The 14,210-nt window shown below is 37.7% G+C and overlaps 1 protein-coding gene and 1 long non-coding RNA gene across 2 annotated transcripts; one reads left to right on the forward strand and one right to left on the reverse strand.

The window, feature by feature from the left end:
* Positions 1–566: 566 nt before the first annotated feature.
* On the forward strand, positions 567–1,322 carry LOC113064598 (uncharacterized). Its single transcript, XR_003278849.1, has 2 exons — positions 567–978; positions 1,127–1,322. It is a non-coding gene; the product is annotated as an uncharacterized LOC113064598 (long non-coding RNA).
* A 10,582-nt stretch (positions 1,323–11,904) lies between these two features.
* LOC113064600 (transmembrane protein 121-like) lies at positions 11,905–13,805 on the reverse strand. The gene has a single exon (XM_026235440.1). It carries the CDS (start codon positions 13,368–13,370, stop codon positions 12,384–12,386), a length of 987 nt encoding a protein of 328 aa, XP_026091225.1. The 5' UTR covers positions 13,371–13,805; the 3' UTR covers positions 11,905–12,383.
* Between the last annotated feature and the right edge of the window lie 405 nt (positions 13,806–14,210).

Here is a 14,210-nt window from a genome sequence, read left to right on the forward strand (position 1 = left end):
GCATTGCCACCTGTAACTTAACTTGTTAAATTAGTTCTCAAAAACACCAATATGTTATTAATTCACTCTGCTTTCACATTTCTATGACCGCATAGTCTTTGCCATCAGTTTAGCATTCACTAGTTGTACATGTGATACAGACGCGGGAAACTTGAACCGAACTTTTAGACATAGATATATACACAATGAATACACTTCAAACAATGACACTTGCCATTTTTCACAGCCTTGACTTATATAAAGTGTATTTTCCCTACGATTTACTCATATCATACCTGATTAGGGGAGAAAAAGAGTCAATAAAAGACACAGGACACGGAGCTGCTGCAATATCTTCTGAGTCTCTGTATTGTCTCAGCAGCGCGCCCCTCCCCCAGCAGGTGAAAGTTCCAAGGCAAAAATAATCAAATGATCAATCATCCATACTAGGCAAGGAATACCAATCGCCATCATCCAAAATCATACACTATGCATTAATGACATTCAGTTTATTTATTTTTTTGATGACATATTGATGACACTAATTATTATTAGTTTTATCTATTTTTATAACCACCACACTGACGCTGTTTAAAACAGCCGTGTTACATTTACTTTCATGTCTTTGTTTTTGATTACACAGAGAAAGGGTCCAGAATTCACAAATTAAGACCCACACCATCCATCAAAACACCCAGCAACATCTCTGATTTGACTCCCATTCATTGTAATGTAGTGTAGAGAACAAAACACCCTTTTAATGAAAACCGCAGCCTTTTAAATTATGAATAATGTCCATGGCCCCCCTCCTGAAACCTCATGCCACACCAGGAAAAAAAATCTCTAGATCCGCCACTGCTAAAATGCCTTGCTAACTCCTGTTTGTTTTCATTTGTATGAATTATGCCTACTGCTATTTGTCTCAGATTGAGAAAGAAACTCAGAAAAGCCAGAACAGACACTAAAAAGGAAGAACTGAAAGCCTTGCTTAAGAGAATGGTACGTTTAAAATATACCACCACTTTAATAACTCAAAGAAAGCTATATAAAACATCATTACAGTTGTAATAATTGTAATATTGTGGCTTATGATTTATTTTATATCTAATCTCTCTCTCTCTGTCCATCTGTGTGTGTGTGTATACAGTACAACAGGAAAACCAGCAGAGGGCTCAACAGAGGCAAGAGCATGAGAGAGAAAAGGAACTTAATTTCAAGCAGAAACAGAGAGAGTTGGTTGCCCAGGGGCACAAACCTTTCTACCTAAAGAAATGAAAATCTGTCTTTCTTTTTATACTGTTCGCTGACTTTTTCAATTTTTGAAATATACTTTATGGAACATGTAGTTTAGATGTTTCTTTTGGAGAACATATGTGACCCTGGGCCACAAAACCGGTCTTAAGTGTCAACCGGTCTTTCCATTGATGTATGGTTTATTAGGATCGGACAATAATTGGCTGAGATATTAACTATTTGAAAATCTTTAATCTGAGGGTGCAAAAAAATCTAAATACTGAGAAAATCGCCTTTAAAGTTGTCCAAATGAAGCTCTTAGCAATGCATATTACTAATCAAAAGTAAGATTTTAACATATTTTCGGTTGGAAATATACAAAATATCTTCATGGAACATTATCTTAATATTCTTCGTACTTAATATAATATTTTTTGGCAAAAAAAGAAAAATGGAGCTGGAATTGGCTGAGAAGTACATTGAGCCGAAAAAGAGCTGGAAGGTGGAGAACTTCTTAAATAGGAAAACGAAATGTAATGCCACCAAGGATCGCAAAAAGTTGCCCGATCTGCACAAGAATTGCCATATCTGACCCTGGTCTTGAGTCCCTGGAATATATTTTTAGCAATAGCCAAAAAAAACATTGTATGGGTCAAAATTATAGATTTTGTTTTTGCCAAAAATCATTAGGATATTAAGTAAAGATAATGTTCCATGAAGATATTTTGTAAATTTCCAACAGAAAATATATTAAAATATTACTTTTGAATATGCATTGCTAAGAGCTTCATTTGGACAACTTTAAAGGCTGTTTTCTCAGTATATAGATTTTTTATTTTTTTGCCCCCTCAGATACCTGATTTTCAAATAGTTGTATCTCGGCCTATGGATATCATAAATATGGACCAATCATGGCTCATCTGTGGCACCTTGAGTTAATTATTTGTCTTATTATGAATAGCAAATAATAGATAAACAGATATGGATTTAGATGTGTTTTGTTAACAGGTTTGACTTTAATGTGATGTTTTTCTCAAATATCCAATGTGTTTTGCTGTTTAATTAGGTTTTAAACATTTTCTTAAAATTAAGTTCCGCAAATGTATTCTGACATTCTTATATTTTACCACTAGATGGAGCTACTTATTCCTTAACTAAAGATTCCTCTCTTTTTTTTGTCTCAAATCACAGTTCAAACCAGCAAAACTTAATATGCTGAAAATCAACTATCTGAACTGTCACCGTATGAAGTTAATCCAATTTTTTGACCTCAAGGGCACTAGACATAAACCCGTTTCACACAGACATCCGTCAAGAGGATGAGTCAGCTCGCATTTGTATCTGCCCTCTCAAAATCCAAAAATATTTTCCTTTCGTCTAGATCATGACCTATTTAAACACGGCCGAGGTTGTTTGTGGTGAAACCACAGGGTTTTCGAAGACGGGCATATCTTGAAATTGCCATGATTAAGACATCACAATTTTCAACAGCGTCAGAGTTTAAACTTTTAATGTTCAGCTTTTTCTGTGTTCTTTTGGATTTACCCACTTTGTAGTAAGGGTTTCCTTAACCTTGCAATCCTAGAACAAACTCCCCTTGGCTCAAGCCACACGATGGTAAAGACCTCACTTAATCATTTAATTTGCATCCTTGCGTAATGGATGGGACTATCATGGCTATATATCTTCCTAACTTGCTGGTCCTTGTGCACCTAGAGTCCATCACGTCCCTTAAGGGGCTGGATTTAATGCAGTCTGCAAATTTAAAGAAGGGCTTGATTTTAAATCAGGACTCTACAGCTAAGACTTTTCATGTTTGATACCATCCTCGCTTGAATACAGAACGGTGGATTAGTGGCCTTCCTTAACCTTTGGTTTTATGTCGGAGTCATTCCTCTGCAGTTAATTCCTTTCTTTGAGTCACCTGAGGCTTTTAGAAATCTTGTCTCAGGAATCTAAAGTACACAATCCCTTCCCCTTCATCCTAAATCTGTCTTGTTAAAGATGCAGTCGTATTTCCGGTATTAGAAAGAGTCTGATGCTCCGGGTAAACAGAAGATTGTAGCATTTGTCATATGCTCTATGGCCACTGGGCCACCCAAAGGAGTAATTGCTGGAACACAAGGAGGGATCGGGGAATGCTAAACTGAGAACCATCATTCTTCATCCACGGGTTATTGCTAAGCCTTCATGCGCAGGAAAGTAACCCAAGGCAACCCGAGACTCCTTTCAGACAGTTGCAATGCACAACAGATTTGCATTTTATTACCAACTTGTCACTTTGTTGACATCTTCATATTTATGGATAGAAGAGTGGAATGAGTGGAGTGGGATTGGGAAACGAAAAAGACCATGCCCAAGGACATTAAAACGGAATATATTGATGCATGATTTTAGGTTTGCTCCTTTTAATTTTTGATAAACTTTTGTTGGTCCCGGAATAACATTCCAATTAAAGAAACAGTTGGTCCTCAACCTTGAATTATGGCGTACATACACCTTAACATAAAATTTTCCTCTATCACTAATTACAATTGGATGATAGTAATATTGTCACAGGACCAACACGTGATCCTAAAATCATTGTCAATTTTAAGTGTTCAAATCATCTTTTGGAAGTGTGTGATTAAGACTTAAGAATGATTTTGGTTGAAACTTGAAATTGAACTGGATAATTAAACATTTCCTTTTGTTGTCAATTCTTGACAAAGACGGGAAGCTTCTCTAATGCTATGAGAAGTTCAAATGATTCATTTAAGCTGTGTAGGGTGACCATACATCCTCATATCCTGGTTGGGATTTCTAAAGGTCTGCCTAAAATGTCTGTATTTTGGCTTGGTTTTCTTATTGTTTTCAGATTTGCTAAAGGTAATGGCTGAAAAGTAGCTTGACCAGTAGTGTGCAGACATTTGACACAATTGACCAATCGTGTGTGAGAAGGTGGGATCTATAGAGAACAGTCAAAGCAATGCAAATATGTGTATATATACATGATGTATGAGGATTATAGAGAGCATGTCAATAGGAAACCAAAGCCAAAACCTGGACATTTTAAGCAATTTACAAATCACTGCCAGTTTTGTTAAACGCAGTTAAATGCTCATGAACATAACCATGAAGTCATATGAAAATTTTAGGAGTTGGAGTGTCAGTGAGAAAACATGAAGGATGATATGAAGCGCATATATTGATATTAAAATTGATTGTTTGATTTAATTTTTTTTCAATTTACATAAATCATAGAAAAGTAGGACCATGGGTAACGTAGTTTGGTCATAAGCATTTTCAGACAAGTTTTCACTTTTTTCACCAATGGTACATTAAACATCTAAATTGTCCAGTCTAAATTTTCAACTTCTAATGGTCAGTACCAATTTATTTCCATCACAAGTGTTTAATCAATGACTTAAACTAATAAAGGCCAAAGTTTCCCACTGATAAATACAACCTAAAGTGGCATTTTTGCTTGCTCAACTCATAAGTATAGGATCATTCTGACTTGACTTCAAGCTACTTCATCAAGAAGACAATATTTTTAACACCTTAAAAACCAAAAGACAGTATCTTCACATTTTTTTCAGTTCTCCCCTAAAAGATTTTGTAAGATATAGTGGTTTGCCTTGCCAAAAGCCAACAATCCATTTCAGGGGTGGCCTGCTGGGAAATCTACTGCTAAATGAGGAGGGAGCTGTGTGCCTTACAGACGCTGACTCCATGACACCTCCGCCACGTCCCCTGACACATTACGACAGTCCTGTCCATAATGACATTAGCCGACGGAGTGCTGAGAAGCACACTGCCGCCTGGATTGAATTACCGCACCCCTCAGTTTCTCTCGCCCGTCACATTATCCTTCTGATGACCATCAGAAGGAAAGTGGATTTTCAAGATGCTGCCCAAGTCCCACATGTGTGCTCCTCAAGACTAAAGATTTGTTTATGACCATGGGTATTTGGATTTTACAAATGAGTTGGTGAAAGGGAATTAAGGACACATTTATGGATGCAGCATGGCGCAGATGGGATTAATGTTGTGCCAAGTTAGCGTTAACTGCATTGGTAATCAGGGATTTAAGCTTGGATGTGTGACAAAAGGACATAGTGAAAGCAGGCAAATTGTTATCACTGTTCCAAGCAAAGCCATATTACTTGAATATAAAATGGTTGTTTCTGGCTGAAACACTTGAAGGTTAAATCTCATTTGGTTAAATCAGCCCAGTGCCATTTGCAGCGGACTTACAAAGGTCTGCATTTGCATAGCACCTAAACTTAAGGGTGTGAAACACAAAACAAAAGAAAATAAATATTTAGACTTTGCATTTCAATATGGGCACAGAAAGCACATAAATACGAATGCATCAAATTCATAAAATAGAATTTCCTAGCATTTCTCCTTTGAGTTTAGATTCCCAAAAGGGGCAAAGAACAATGAAACAAATTATTTATTTAAAGGTGAAAGTCTTTGTAATTTCTGCATCAATAGCGGCATATAAGAGACTTGCCAAAACTAGATTTGGAGAAAATGTTGCTTGTGCTTGCCCAGGAAAATCTTACAGCTCTCAGAATGTAGTGCATGGCTGCAATGTGATTGCAAGGGCATTTTGTACTGGTTCTTGGCTCTTTGGGTGGTGCCTAGGTGATTTCTAGATGGTTATGGGTTGTATGTAGGTGATCTCTGGATTGTTATGGGTTATTGACAGGTGTTGCTGAGGTATTTTATTTAGTTTCTAGAAAGTTCTGGGTGTTTGGGTACTTTGGGTGGTTTCTATGTGTTTTTTAGTATGTTTTGGGTTTCTAGGTGGTTACCAATGTATTTTGAGTGGTTTCTAGGGTACCTTATTTTATTCTTCTTAATTTAGACTAAAATATAGCTTCTGTACTACTTCAAACAGATGTATTTACCTTGGTCATCTGGGAAAATCCATAAATAGTAAAGAAAGTCTGACTTTTTTTTTCAAACTATCTGTGCATTTAAAAAAAAAACTGCTTTATCTATCTATCTATCTATTTATCTATCTATCTATCCTTCAACTAGACATCAGATTTTGTGAGGAGCATGTAAACTCATGAGCTGCATATAAAGCTTGGTTAAAACAAACTTAGCTGTCCCACAGTGCCTCAGCTTTGTTTGTTTGCTTTTTATCATATCAGGCAGCACCTTGTCAGGGTTTAATATGACAGATATGTGTGCAAAACATCTTAAGCAGAAAGACAAAGAGTTTGAAAGACTCCTCAAGAGAAGTACTTCTGACAATGTAAACAAGTCGGTGACAGATTTTTTTCACAGCGGCTCTGGCTTCTCAAATCTTCTCTTAGGCACAAACGGCGTGATTGATTCCTCTTTCACTCACTGGTCGCTGAACAAATCAGTTTTCACTGAAACTATCACTCTTATAAAAATTTTATCTAGACTTTCATACCTAATGGAAAGTAATTATTTCTTTGGATTTTGAATATACACCATCAAAAGTGTGAATTTTATTTTATCTTTTTTTTGTGTGTGTGTGTGTTTAACATTCAAAGGGAGCCTGCTTTGTGTCTTGACACTGATCTATTCATTTCCTACCTCCGCATAAAACATGCCCCATATGGAGTTGTTAACAATGGGATGAATGTGTATGGAATATTAAGATGCTTTATCATATTCAAAATGGCTTTTAAAAATGACCGAACAAAGCCAAAACTTTGATTAACTGAACATATGCCTTCAAGTGTCTTCATTACAGTTTAATCAAATAATAGCTGATAATGATGCTATAAATTGCCTTTCAACCCAGAAACAATGCAATCACTGACAACTGTGATAATATAGCAACCGTATTATGGAAAAACTATGGCGAATGGTATTATGACATTCTTAAATTAACCTGTCAGACATATGTGCCACCCAAAATTACATCATATTACAGAGGTTAAATGGGTTACAAATGTGGTTTAATGTTGATTTTTAAACTGGTCTATTATCACACCATCTGCCATGTTCAAAGAGGTACAGAAGCAGTCTTTAATATGGCAATGCCCTCATAGAGCATGATTCATTGTTGACTCTCCTTAAAGTCTTTCTGAGTTTCTTTTTTGAGCTTCAGAACAGCTGAAGCTGTTCACCTGAGGCTCATGTTGCCATAGGAACTCCCTCAGGTGTGAGGCAGCAATGACAACTGCATCTCACTGTTGCGATGGTGATGTTTCTTTTAGTTTAAACTTCTACGAGAAGTACCTTTGCTTAATAAGCTCAGTTTAAGAGACCATTTTTTTTTTTTAACTTTAAATGATCTGATGGTGTCTGATCACTTTACCTATATTTCTATGTAAAAAGAGATGTTTACTTCAGAGATCAGATGTGGGGATAAAAAAAATAATACCACGTTGCCTGAGTAACACAATTATGTGTTTAAACAGTTTTTGGCTCATTGCATAATTGTAAATAAGAAAATAAAAACTTTGGCGATGGGGCAAGATTGCAGTGCAAAGCGATTCGTCCAACCGTACTGACTGAACAGGAAAAATGGGGTGCAAACCAATCACAGCACACCTCAGAAAACTTCTCAGCCAATCACAACACTTTTTTTCTTTGTGCACTCTCGCACCAATCCACTGGTAATGCTCTAAAGTTGAAGAGCATAAAACCTGATCATAAAATCCAGATTATAATTCAAAGAGGAAAGATATTCTATGCATGACCTGATGTTTTATTCATATACAAAATGAGTGCTGAACACTCTCATGCAGTGTATGTTTCATTCATACTGGAATCCGGAGGGCACTCTTGTGCAGAAAGTCCAAAATGGACCCACAGAAGTAATAACTTGACATTCCAGAAAGTACCTAAAATGGACAAAGCCGTCCAGCAATCAGTGTAGCTGAGCCAAATAAAGACTTTTTGACTGATGAAACGTGAAAACAACCAAAGAATCAGCCGATTCATTGACACGAGATAGGGTGAAATGTATTAACGTTTGGAGTCTCCAAGCGTGGTCTTTGAGGGCCAGTTTTGCAGTTTAGCTCCAATTCTAATTAAACACACCTGGACCAGCTAATTAAGGTCTTACTAGGCAGACTAGAAATTTTCAGGCAGGTGTGTTGAGGCAAGTTTGAGCTAAACTCTGCAGAACACTGGCCCTACACGACTGAGTTTGGTGACCCCTGTTTTAGAGCATGTATTTCAATATGCAAAGGTGTAGTCCTAATTATACTTCACAGAGTTGCTTATGTTACACACTAAAAGATTTTTAAAATCTTATAAGATTTTCAAAATGAGAAACCACAAACATGAGGACAAAAAATCCTAGATTTTATCGTTTTGCTACTATAGTGTGTGGAGTGCCATTATGTGACAAGTGTAAAATCCGTCCGATTAGCTTGTGTGCCCGGCATTATTTCTTCAAAAGAGTCAAAATTTACAAAAATTATTCTGATTTCTTCTTACTATGAAGACTCATTAAATCTAACATTATCAACACCACGATGTAACAGTATACAGCTATATGCATGCACATGCATGCAAATATACACATTCTAGGGTTAATTATCCCAATGAAAATATATAGATTTGTTCCAAAATTTACTTTGAAATATTGAAAATGTTTATTTCAGTTATGTACTAGGCTGTTCACCCACTTGGGTGCATTTATCTAACCACATTATACCTGAGGAAGTAAACAATCTGAGACAGCTAAGAAGAGCTAATAAGAAACTTTCAGAGCATAAGGTGTTACTGTAGTACCTAATTGTTGTATTAAATTAAGCAGAGTTTCAGCAGATTGACGGCATTCTTGGGTGTCTGGATGATGCATTTTGTTTTGGTCTTGTGTGGCGGTCTGGGCACTGCGGTGGCACAACGGCCAGCTGAATGCATTGTTAGACTAATTGAAGTGGAAACAAGAGGACTGAGACCCCCTGTAGGCTGTGCGGCGGGAACAAAACTACACAATTGTATAATTTAAGAATCCAAATGCGGTGTTGACGGATAATGACATGTCCAATTAAATGCCCCTGAAGCTGTTCCAGTATATGACTGCAGCCGCAATGTGTTGAAATGCCATGTTCTTCCAAATGCAGCTTAATTGCCACCCACTGGTTCTGTCAACAGGTGCCAATGGCTCTGAATCATAGTGGGGGGGAAGTGTGTTAAAGCTTTCCTGATTTTCCATCACGGATTATGAGTGAATTTTCATCAGACGTGGACACGGTCGAGTTTTAAACAATTTTCAATCGGTATTTAATCGAATTATGAAATAGGTTTATATATTTAAAAATTGTTTAAGGGGAGGGGCTAAAGCATAGGACGGCTTGGTGACGTCATTGAAAGGTAAAGTCATTTCAGAGCATTTGTTGTATCTATCTAGCTTTCTATATCTTCACTCAAATCCTGAACTCAACAGCCTTGAGACGTTTATTATCCACACAAAATCACACTATTATGTGCATATCTAGAATACCCAAAGAGAATCTTTTTTTTTTTTTATGCTGTCCCCTATTTCTGATTTGACTTTCATGGCTCCCTCCGGATGCATTTATCAGCTGCGGGTTAGTAGTTAGCTTCGCTAGAGCATTGCCGGCAGCTGCCCCATGTCTTTACAGTCCAATTTTTTTTTCATTTTTACCCACATTAGGACTGACTGACATATAATCCCTTGATGCAGCAGTGGCCTCCATTTTCTTGGCAAATAGCAGCGAGTTTAATACCACCCTCTGTCCAAAATAACAACTCACACAATTTTGCTTCTGTAATTGGGCTATTATCGTCGTGGCGCGAGAGCTGTATTCTCAAGCAGACCCAGCGAGTCATTACTTAAGAGGTTTTTCAGTGGGCAACTATCAATTGGTTATAAAACAAATTGTCCAGGCATAGTCTGCTATTTGTATACAATGGTAACATTTAGATTTTGACCCAACAGGTGAAGTGATTTTATTGTCACGGCTTTAGCTTAGTGGTTCTCAGTCTCAGCAAACTTTCAAATGGGACCTCAAGATAACTTCAGATGATTCAAGATCTAATTCCATTATTCTAGTTCATTTTACCCTTGCATACAGTTTTAGTAAACAATGTGCAGTATGCTGAAAATAAAAACAGTGTCTTGTGTGAGATTCAAAACAGATTTCATGACACAAAGCTATCATATGGCTTCAGAAGACTTGAAATATAGCGCACGAGTCATTTGACCTACTTTTAAGGTGCTTTTTTGTGATTTTGCAGCTTGAAAGACGTAGTCCCATGCATTCGTGTGAACAAGGGGAAGTGAAATATGTTTTTCTTTAAGCAGCTACATCAAATGTGTAGTCATCAAGTGTGAGGATTTCTGTATTAAGATACAGAGCACCTTACAAATTACCTGGCAAGGAATAAACAGCCATAAATTACTGACTAACTGAAAGGTAAAACATTTTTGATTTTATGTCTTTCGATAAGGCACAGTAGCAGCTACGTTGTCACTGAAGGAATAAGAAGCTGTCAGGTGTATTTACTGAGATCTTTTTATTTTTTTCATGAGATGTCTTTGTGCTATATTTGTCGACTGGATCTAACAGTAGCTATAGCAACATGCTAAAATTGAAGCTCTGGGTATACGTTGTCATAAAACATTTCTTTTAATTCACCCAAGGCACACAGTGTTTTACTTATTGTTATTGAAATACTCAGTATGGCTGAGCTTTGATTGTTGGATTTAAATAAAAAAGAGCCCTCAGAGATTTGGAGAGCGTAAACAGCGGCAAATAATTTAAGAAATGAAGACGAAACTTTTCTAAATTTGCATTTGATCATGAAAACTTTTGTAGAAAAAAAGACAAGCTGGTTTTTATCATCATTTTGAACTGACAAGATAAGAGAGCCCTAATAACGTGACGAATTCAGAGCCCTAATAACGTGATTGAGATTTGTGCTTTTAGCAAAATTATGTAACTTTGCTCAAAATGAACAAAGAATGGAGTGAATATTAGATTTTCTCAAGAAATTGTTTTGGCACTGCACTAGAGTGGTTGCTAGGGTGCTATTATAGAGTTGCTAGGGTGTTCTGAGATTGTAAATAGTTTTTCAGTAAGAAAGAAAAAAAAACTATAACAGATATCGGCAAAAACATTGTTTTAATAACAAAATAGCATTCATTTGGTTTCATAAAACATCAAAACAAATAACATATCAAGCATAATTCCATCAAATATAAAACATTCACTTTGTGATGAGTTAAGAGAAATTAATTGTTTTACGACTCGTTCAAAAACACAACTTTTCACCATATTTATTCAAGACTACAAAAAGATGATGATTAAGTACTGCAAAAAAAAACATTATGATTTACCACACTTTTAACACCCACCAGAAGAAACGAAAGCAGATGAAATATTCGCAGCTGTCTGTGATCGTACAATCATAGGGTCACTCGGAGTTATTTTGCTTGGCATTCCACTCGTTAATTGATGATGTTTATAAACTATTACATTCCAGATTGAAAGACTTTTTCTGGAAATGAATGGACCCCAGATCCACAGCTGCCTTGTGTCTTCATTTCACAAAATGTGTCATCTCATCAACAAATGTAATCACATTTATTCACTAAAACTAGGTGTACGCTCTATGAATTTTGCCATGTATTCACCTTTTTTCATTTTCAAGGCAAAATTAGTGATTAACCCTAAAAAGTAAGAATAATATGTGGACTGCACTGCAAAAAAAAAAAAAAAAAAAAATGTAATCAGTTTTTTGACTAATTTAATATATTTGCCATTTAGCCATTTGCAGATATTGTCATTTTTAAGCATAAATCTAACCAAATGTAGTTATGTTTACATTTCAAAGAAGAAAAGGTAATTTACCAGTATGTTAAGATAAATATTCTAAAAAATACAAGTATATTTATCTTATTTTAAGGACGTTTAGATATTTCTACTGGGAGGGAAAGACAAATACTGAAGAAAATGATTAAGTGGTGCTTTAAAATGCCTAGTCAGTGCAGTCAAGTCCTGGTAAATGTCTGGCCTGTGTGCAGAACGGTCTGGTATGTATCCAGTCATTAACATCATCATAAAATAAGAAACGATCTTAAAGTAGTAAATCATACAGTGTACACCTGGATTAACCTAACCCTAACCCTAACCTAAGCCTTAGGACAAGAAACCTCATGTTGTGTATTGTCCTAGTATCCTCAGTGCAAACTCTTTTCATTCCCTATTTTGTCATGTTTCCTCAAGTTCGGGCTCTTCTGGAAGCGTGGTCAGATCTTGTATGACTACTTGCGGAGTAGGCATGGTGACAGGCATGGGCATTGCGACTGGCACTGCCCTCCGGGAACTTTGTGGCACTGCGTCCCTCTGTAGTTCCGGAGCGAGAGCGGGTGTTGGCGCCTCCTGCAGGTGTCTCCGGTACTGCACAAAGCTGCAGGTTTTCAGGACAATGGCGAGGACGTTCTTACCCATGAGTATTCCTGACACCCGGATGTCCTTATAAAACACCATATTTCCTCCTCGTATAAAAATAGTAATAACGTTAATGGCGACCAGACTCAGAATGGGATACAACAACATCTTGTGCGGCACAATGTTCACACCTTGCATGCTAATTTCACTCAGTGACACACACGGCAGTATTAGAAGTAGTATGTAGCAGTAGAAAAAAGTAAGGCCCTCCACCCATAGAGGGAGCCCTTTTCTCTGAGGCTCCCATAGGCTGGCCTGAATGTCCAAAATGTCGAGAAGATCCACCACGACCCAAAACAGCCGACTCCTCAACTCCTCCCTCTTCTTGAGCGGACGAACGTATTCCATGTGATCGATGGCTGCCAGCGTAATGTAGAGTCCCGGGACAAACACAGAAAGCATCACTGTCAACGCCTTGCAGGTAAGAGCATCCGCTCTCTCGCCTTCTGCCTTGTAGTTCTGGTAGACGAAATACACCTTGATCTCAAGCACAAAGACGTAGAAGAACCAAAGGATCATGGCGTAGCCACGTTTAGCAGTTCGTACCTCTGCACCGACCCATACAGCAATGTACCGCAGCACAATGAGGAAGCACACGTCCCCTACCATGACCATGATGCAGACACCCACCTTCCGTGGACCTTGATTCTGCTCCACAAGGTAGGCGTCCAGCAGCGCCATGCTGCTCATGATAAGGACACATGAAAGGCAAACGTGTGGCTTGTTGGAAGGGGGCGGTGGGACCATGTTGGTTATGAGGGACAAGGAAAAAATTATGAGTGGTTGAACATTCAATCAGAGTTTTGTAGACCCATACAAGTTGCCTAAACTGTTCATTCCAAAGGCACAGCAGTCCTGGAAACAATGTTGTATATAAATCTGCTAAAAAGCACAGCAACCTGTTTCTCCAAATGATGGGCGTAATGGGAGAAAGAGATAATGAGGAAACAAGGAAAATATCAAGAATGAGCCACACTTGCTGTTTCTAAATTCAGCCAGAAGCTAATGCACATGATGTACTCCTTGGTACCACACAGCAAACCTGATATTGCTGTCAGTCAATAGTCCTCTCGTCTTAACTCACTCCCACAGTTCTCTGAGTGAACGTAGGCAACCTATGCATACTGATCACAGCTGGTTTCCATAAATCGTTAATTGCATCATTCACAGTCAGAGTCTTAAGTATTTTTATGCCGTCTGTAAGCACAACCACCTGCTCTTATTTTCCAAAGAAGACTCTCACAGCTCCAAACGCAAGAGGGGAAGATGAAATAAGCCGCATGCTCTGAAAGAGTGGGTCAGGAATGATCGGCTGTGATAAATTTCTCATTTAACGCCAGAAGTGAATCCGTTCCCAGCACTACTCCTCAGAGCGCCGCACACGAGAGTAAAGCTGACATGCTTCTCCTGTGAGGTTCATCGTTCCAGATTGTACGGAATAGTAAGCCTGCATGATTGTTTTTTTATGTGTGCATGTTTTTCTCCAAAGAATTGCAGCAGAAAACGTCTTTGAAGCCCCGAATTCTCAAATCCGATCCAGTCCTCAGATCTCTCCCTCCTACGAAAATCGGTGTTGTAAGGTAAAGT

This window comes from Carassius auratus, chromosome 47, assembly GCF_003368295.1.
Source record: "Carassius auratus strain Wakin chromosome 47, ASM336829v1, whole genome shotgun sequence".
Classification (NCBI taxonomy): domain Eukaryota; kingdom Metazoa; phylum Chordata; class Actinopteri; order Cypriniformes; family Cyprinidae; genus Carassius; species Carassius auratus.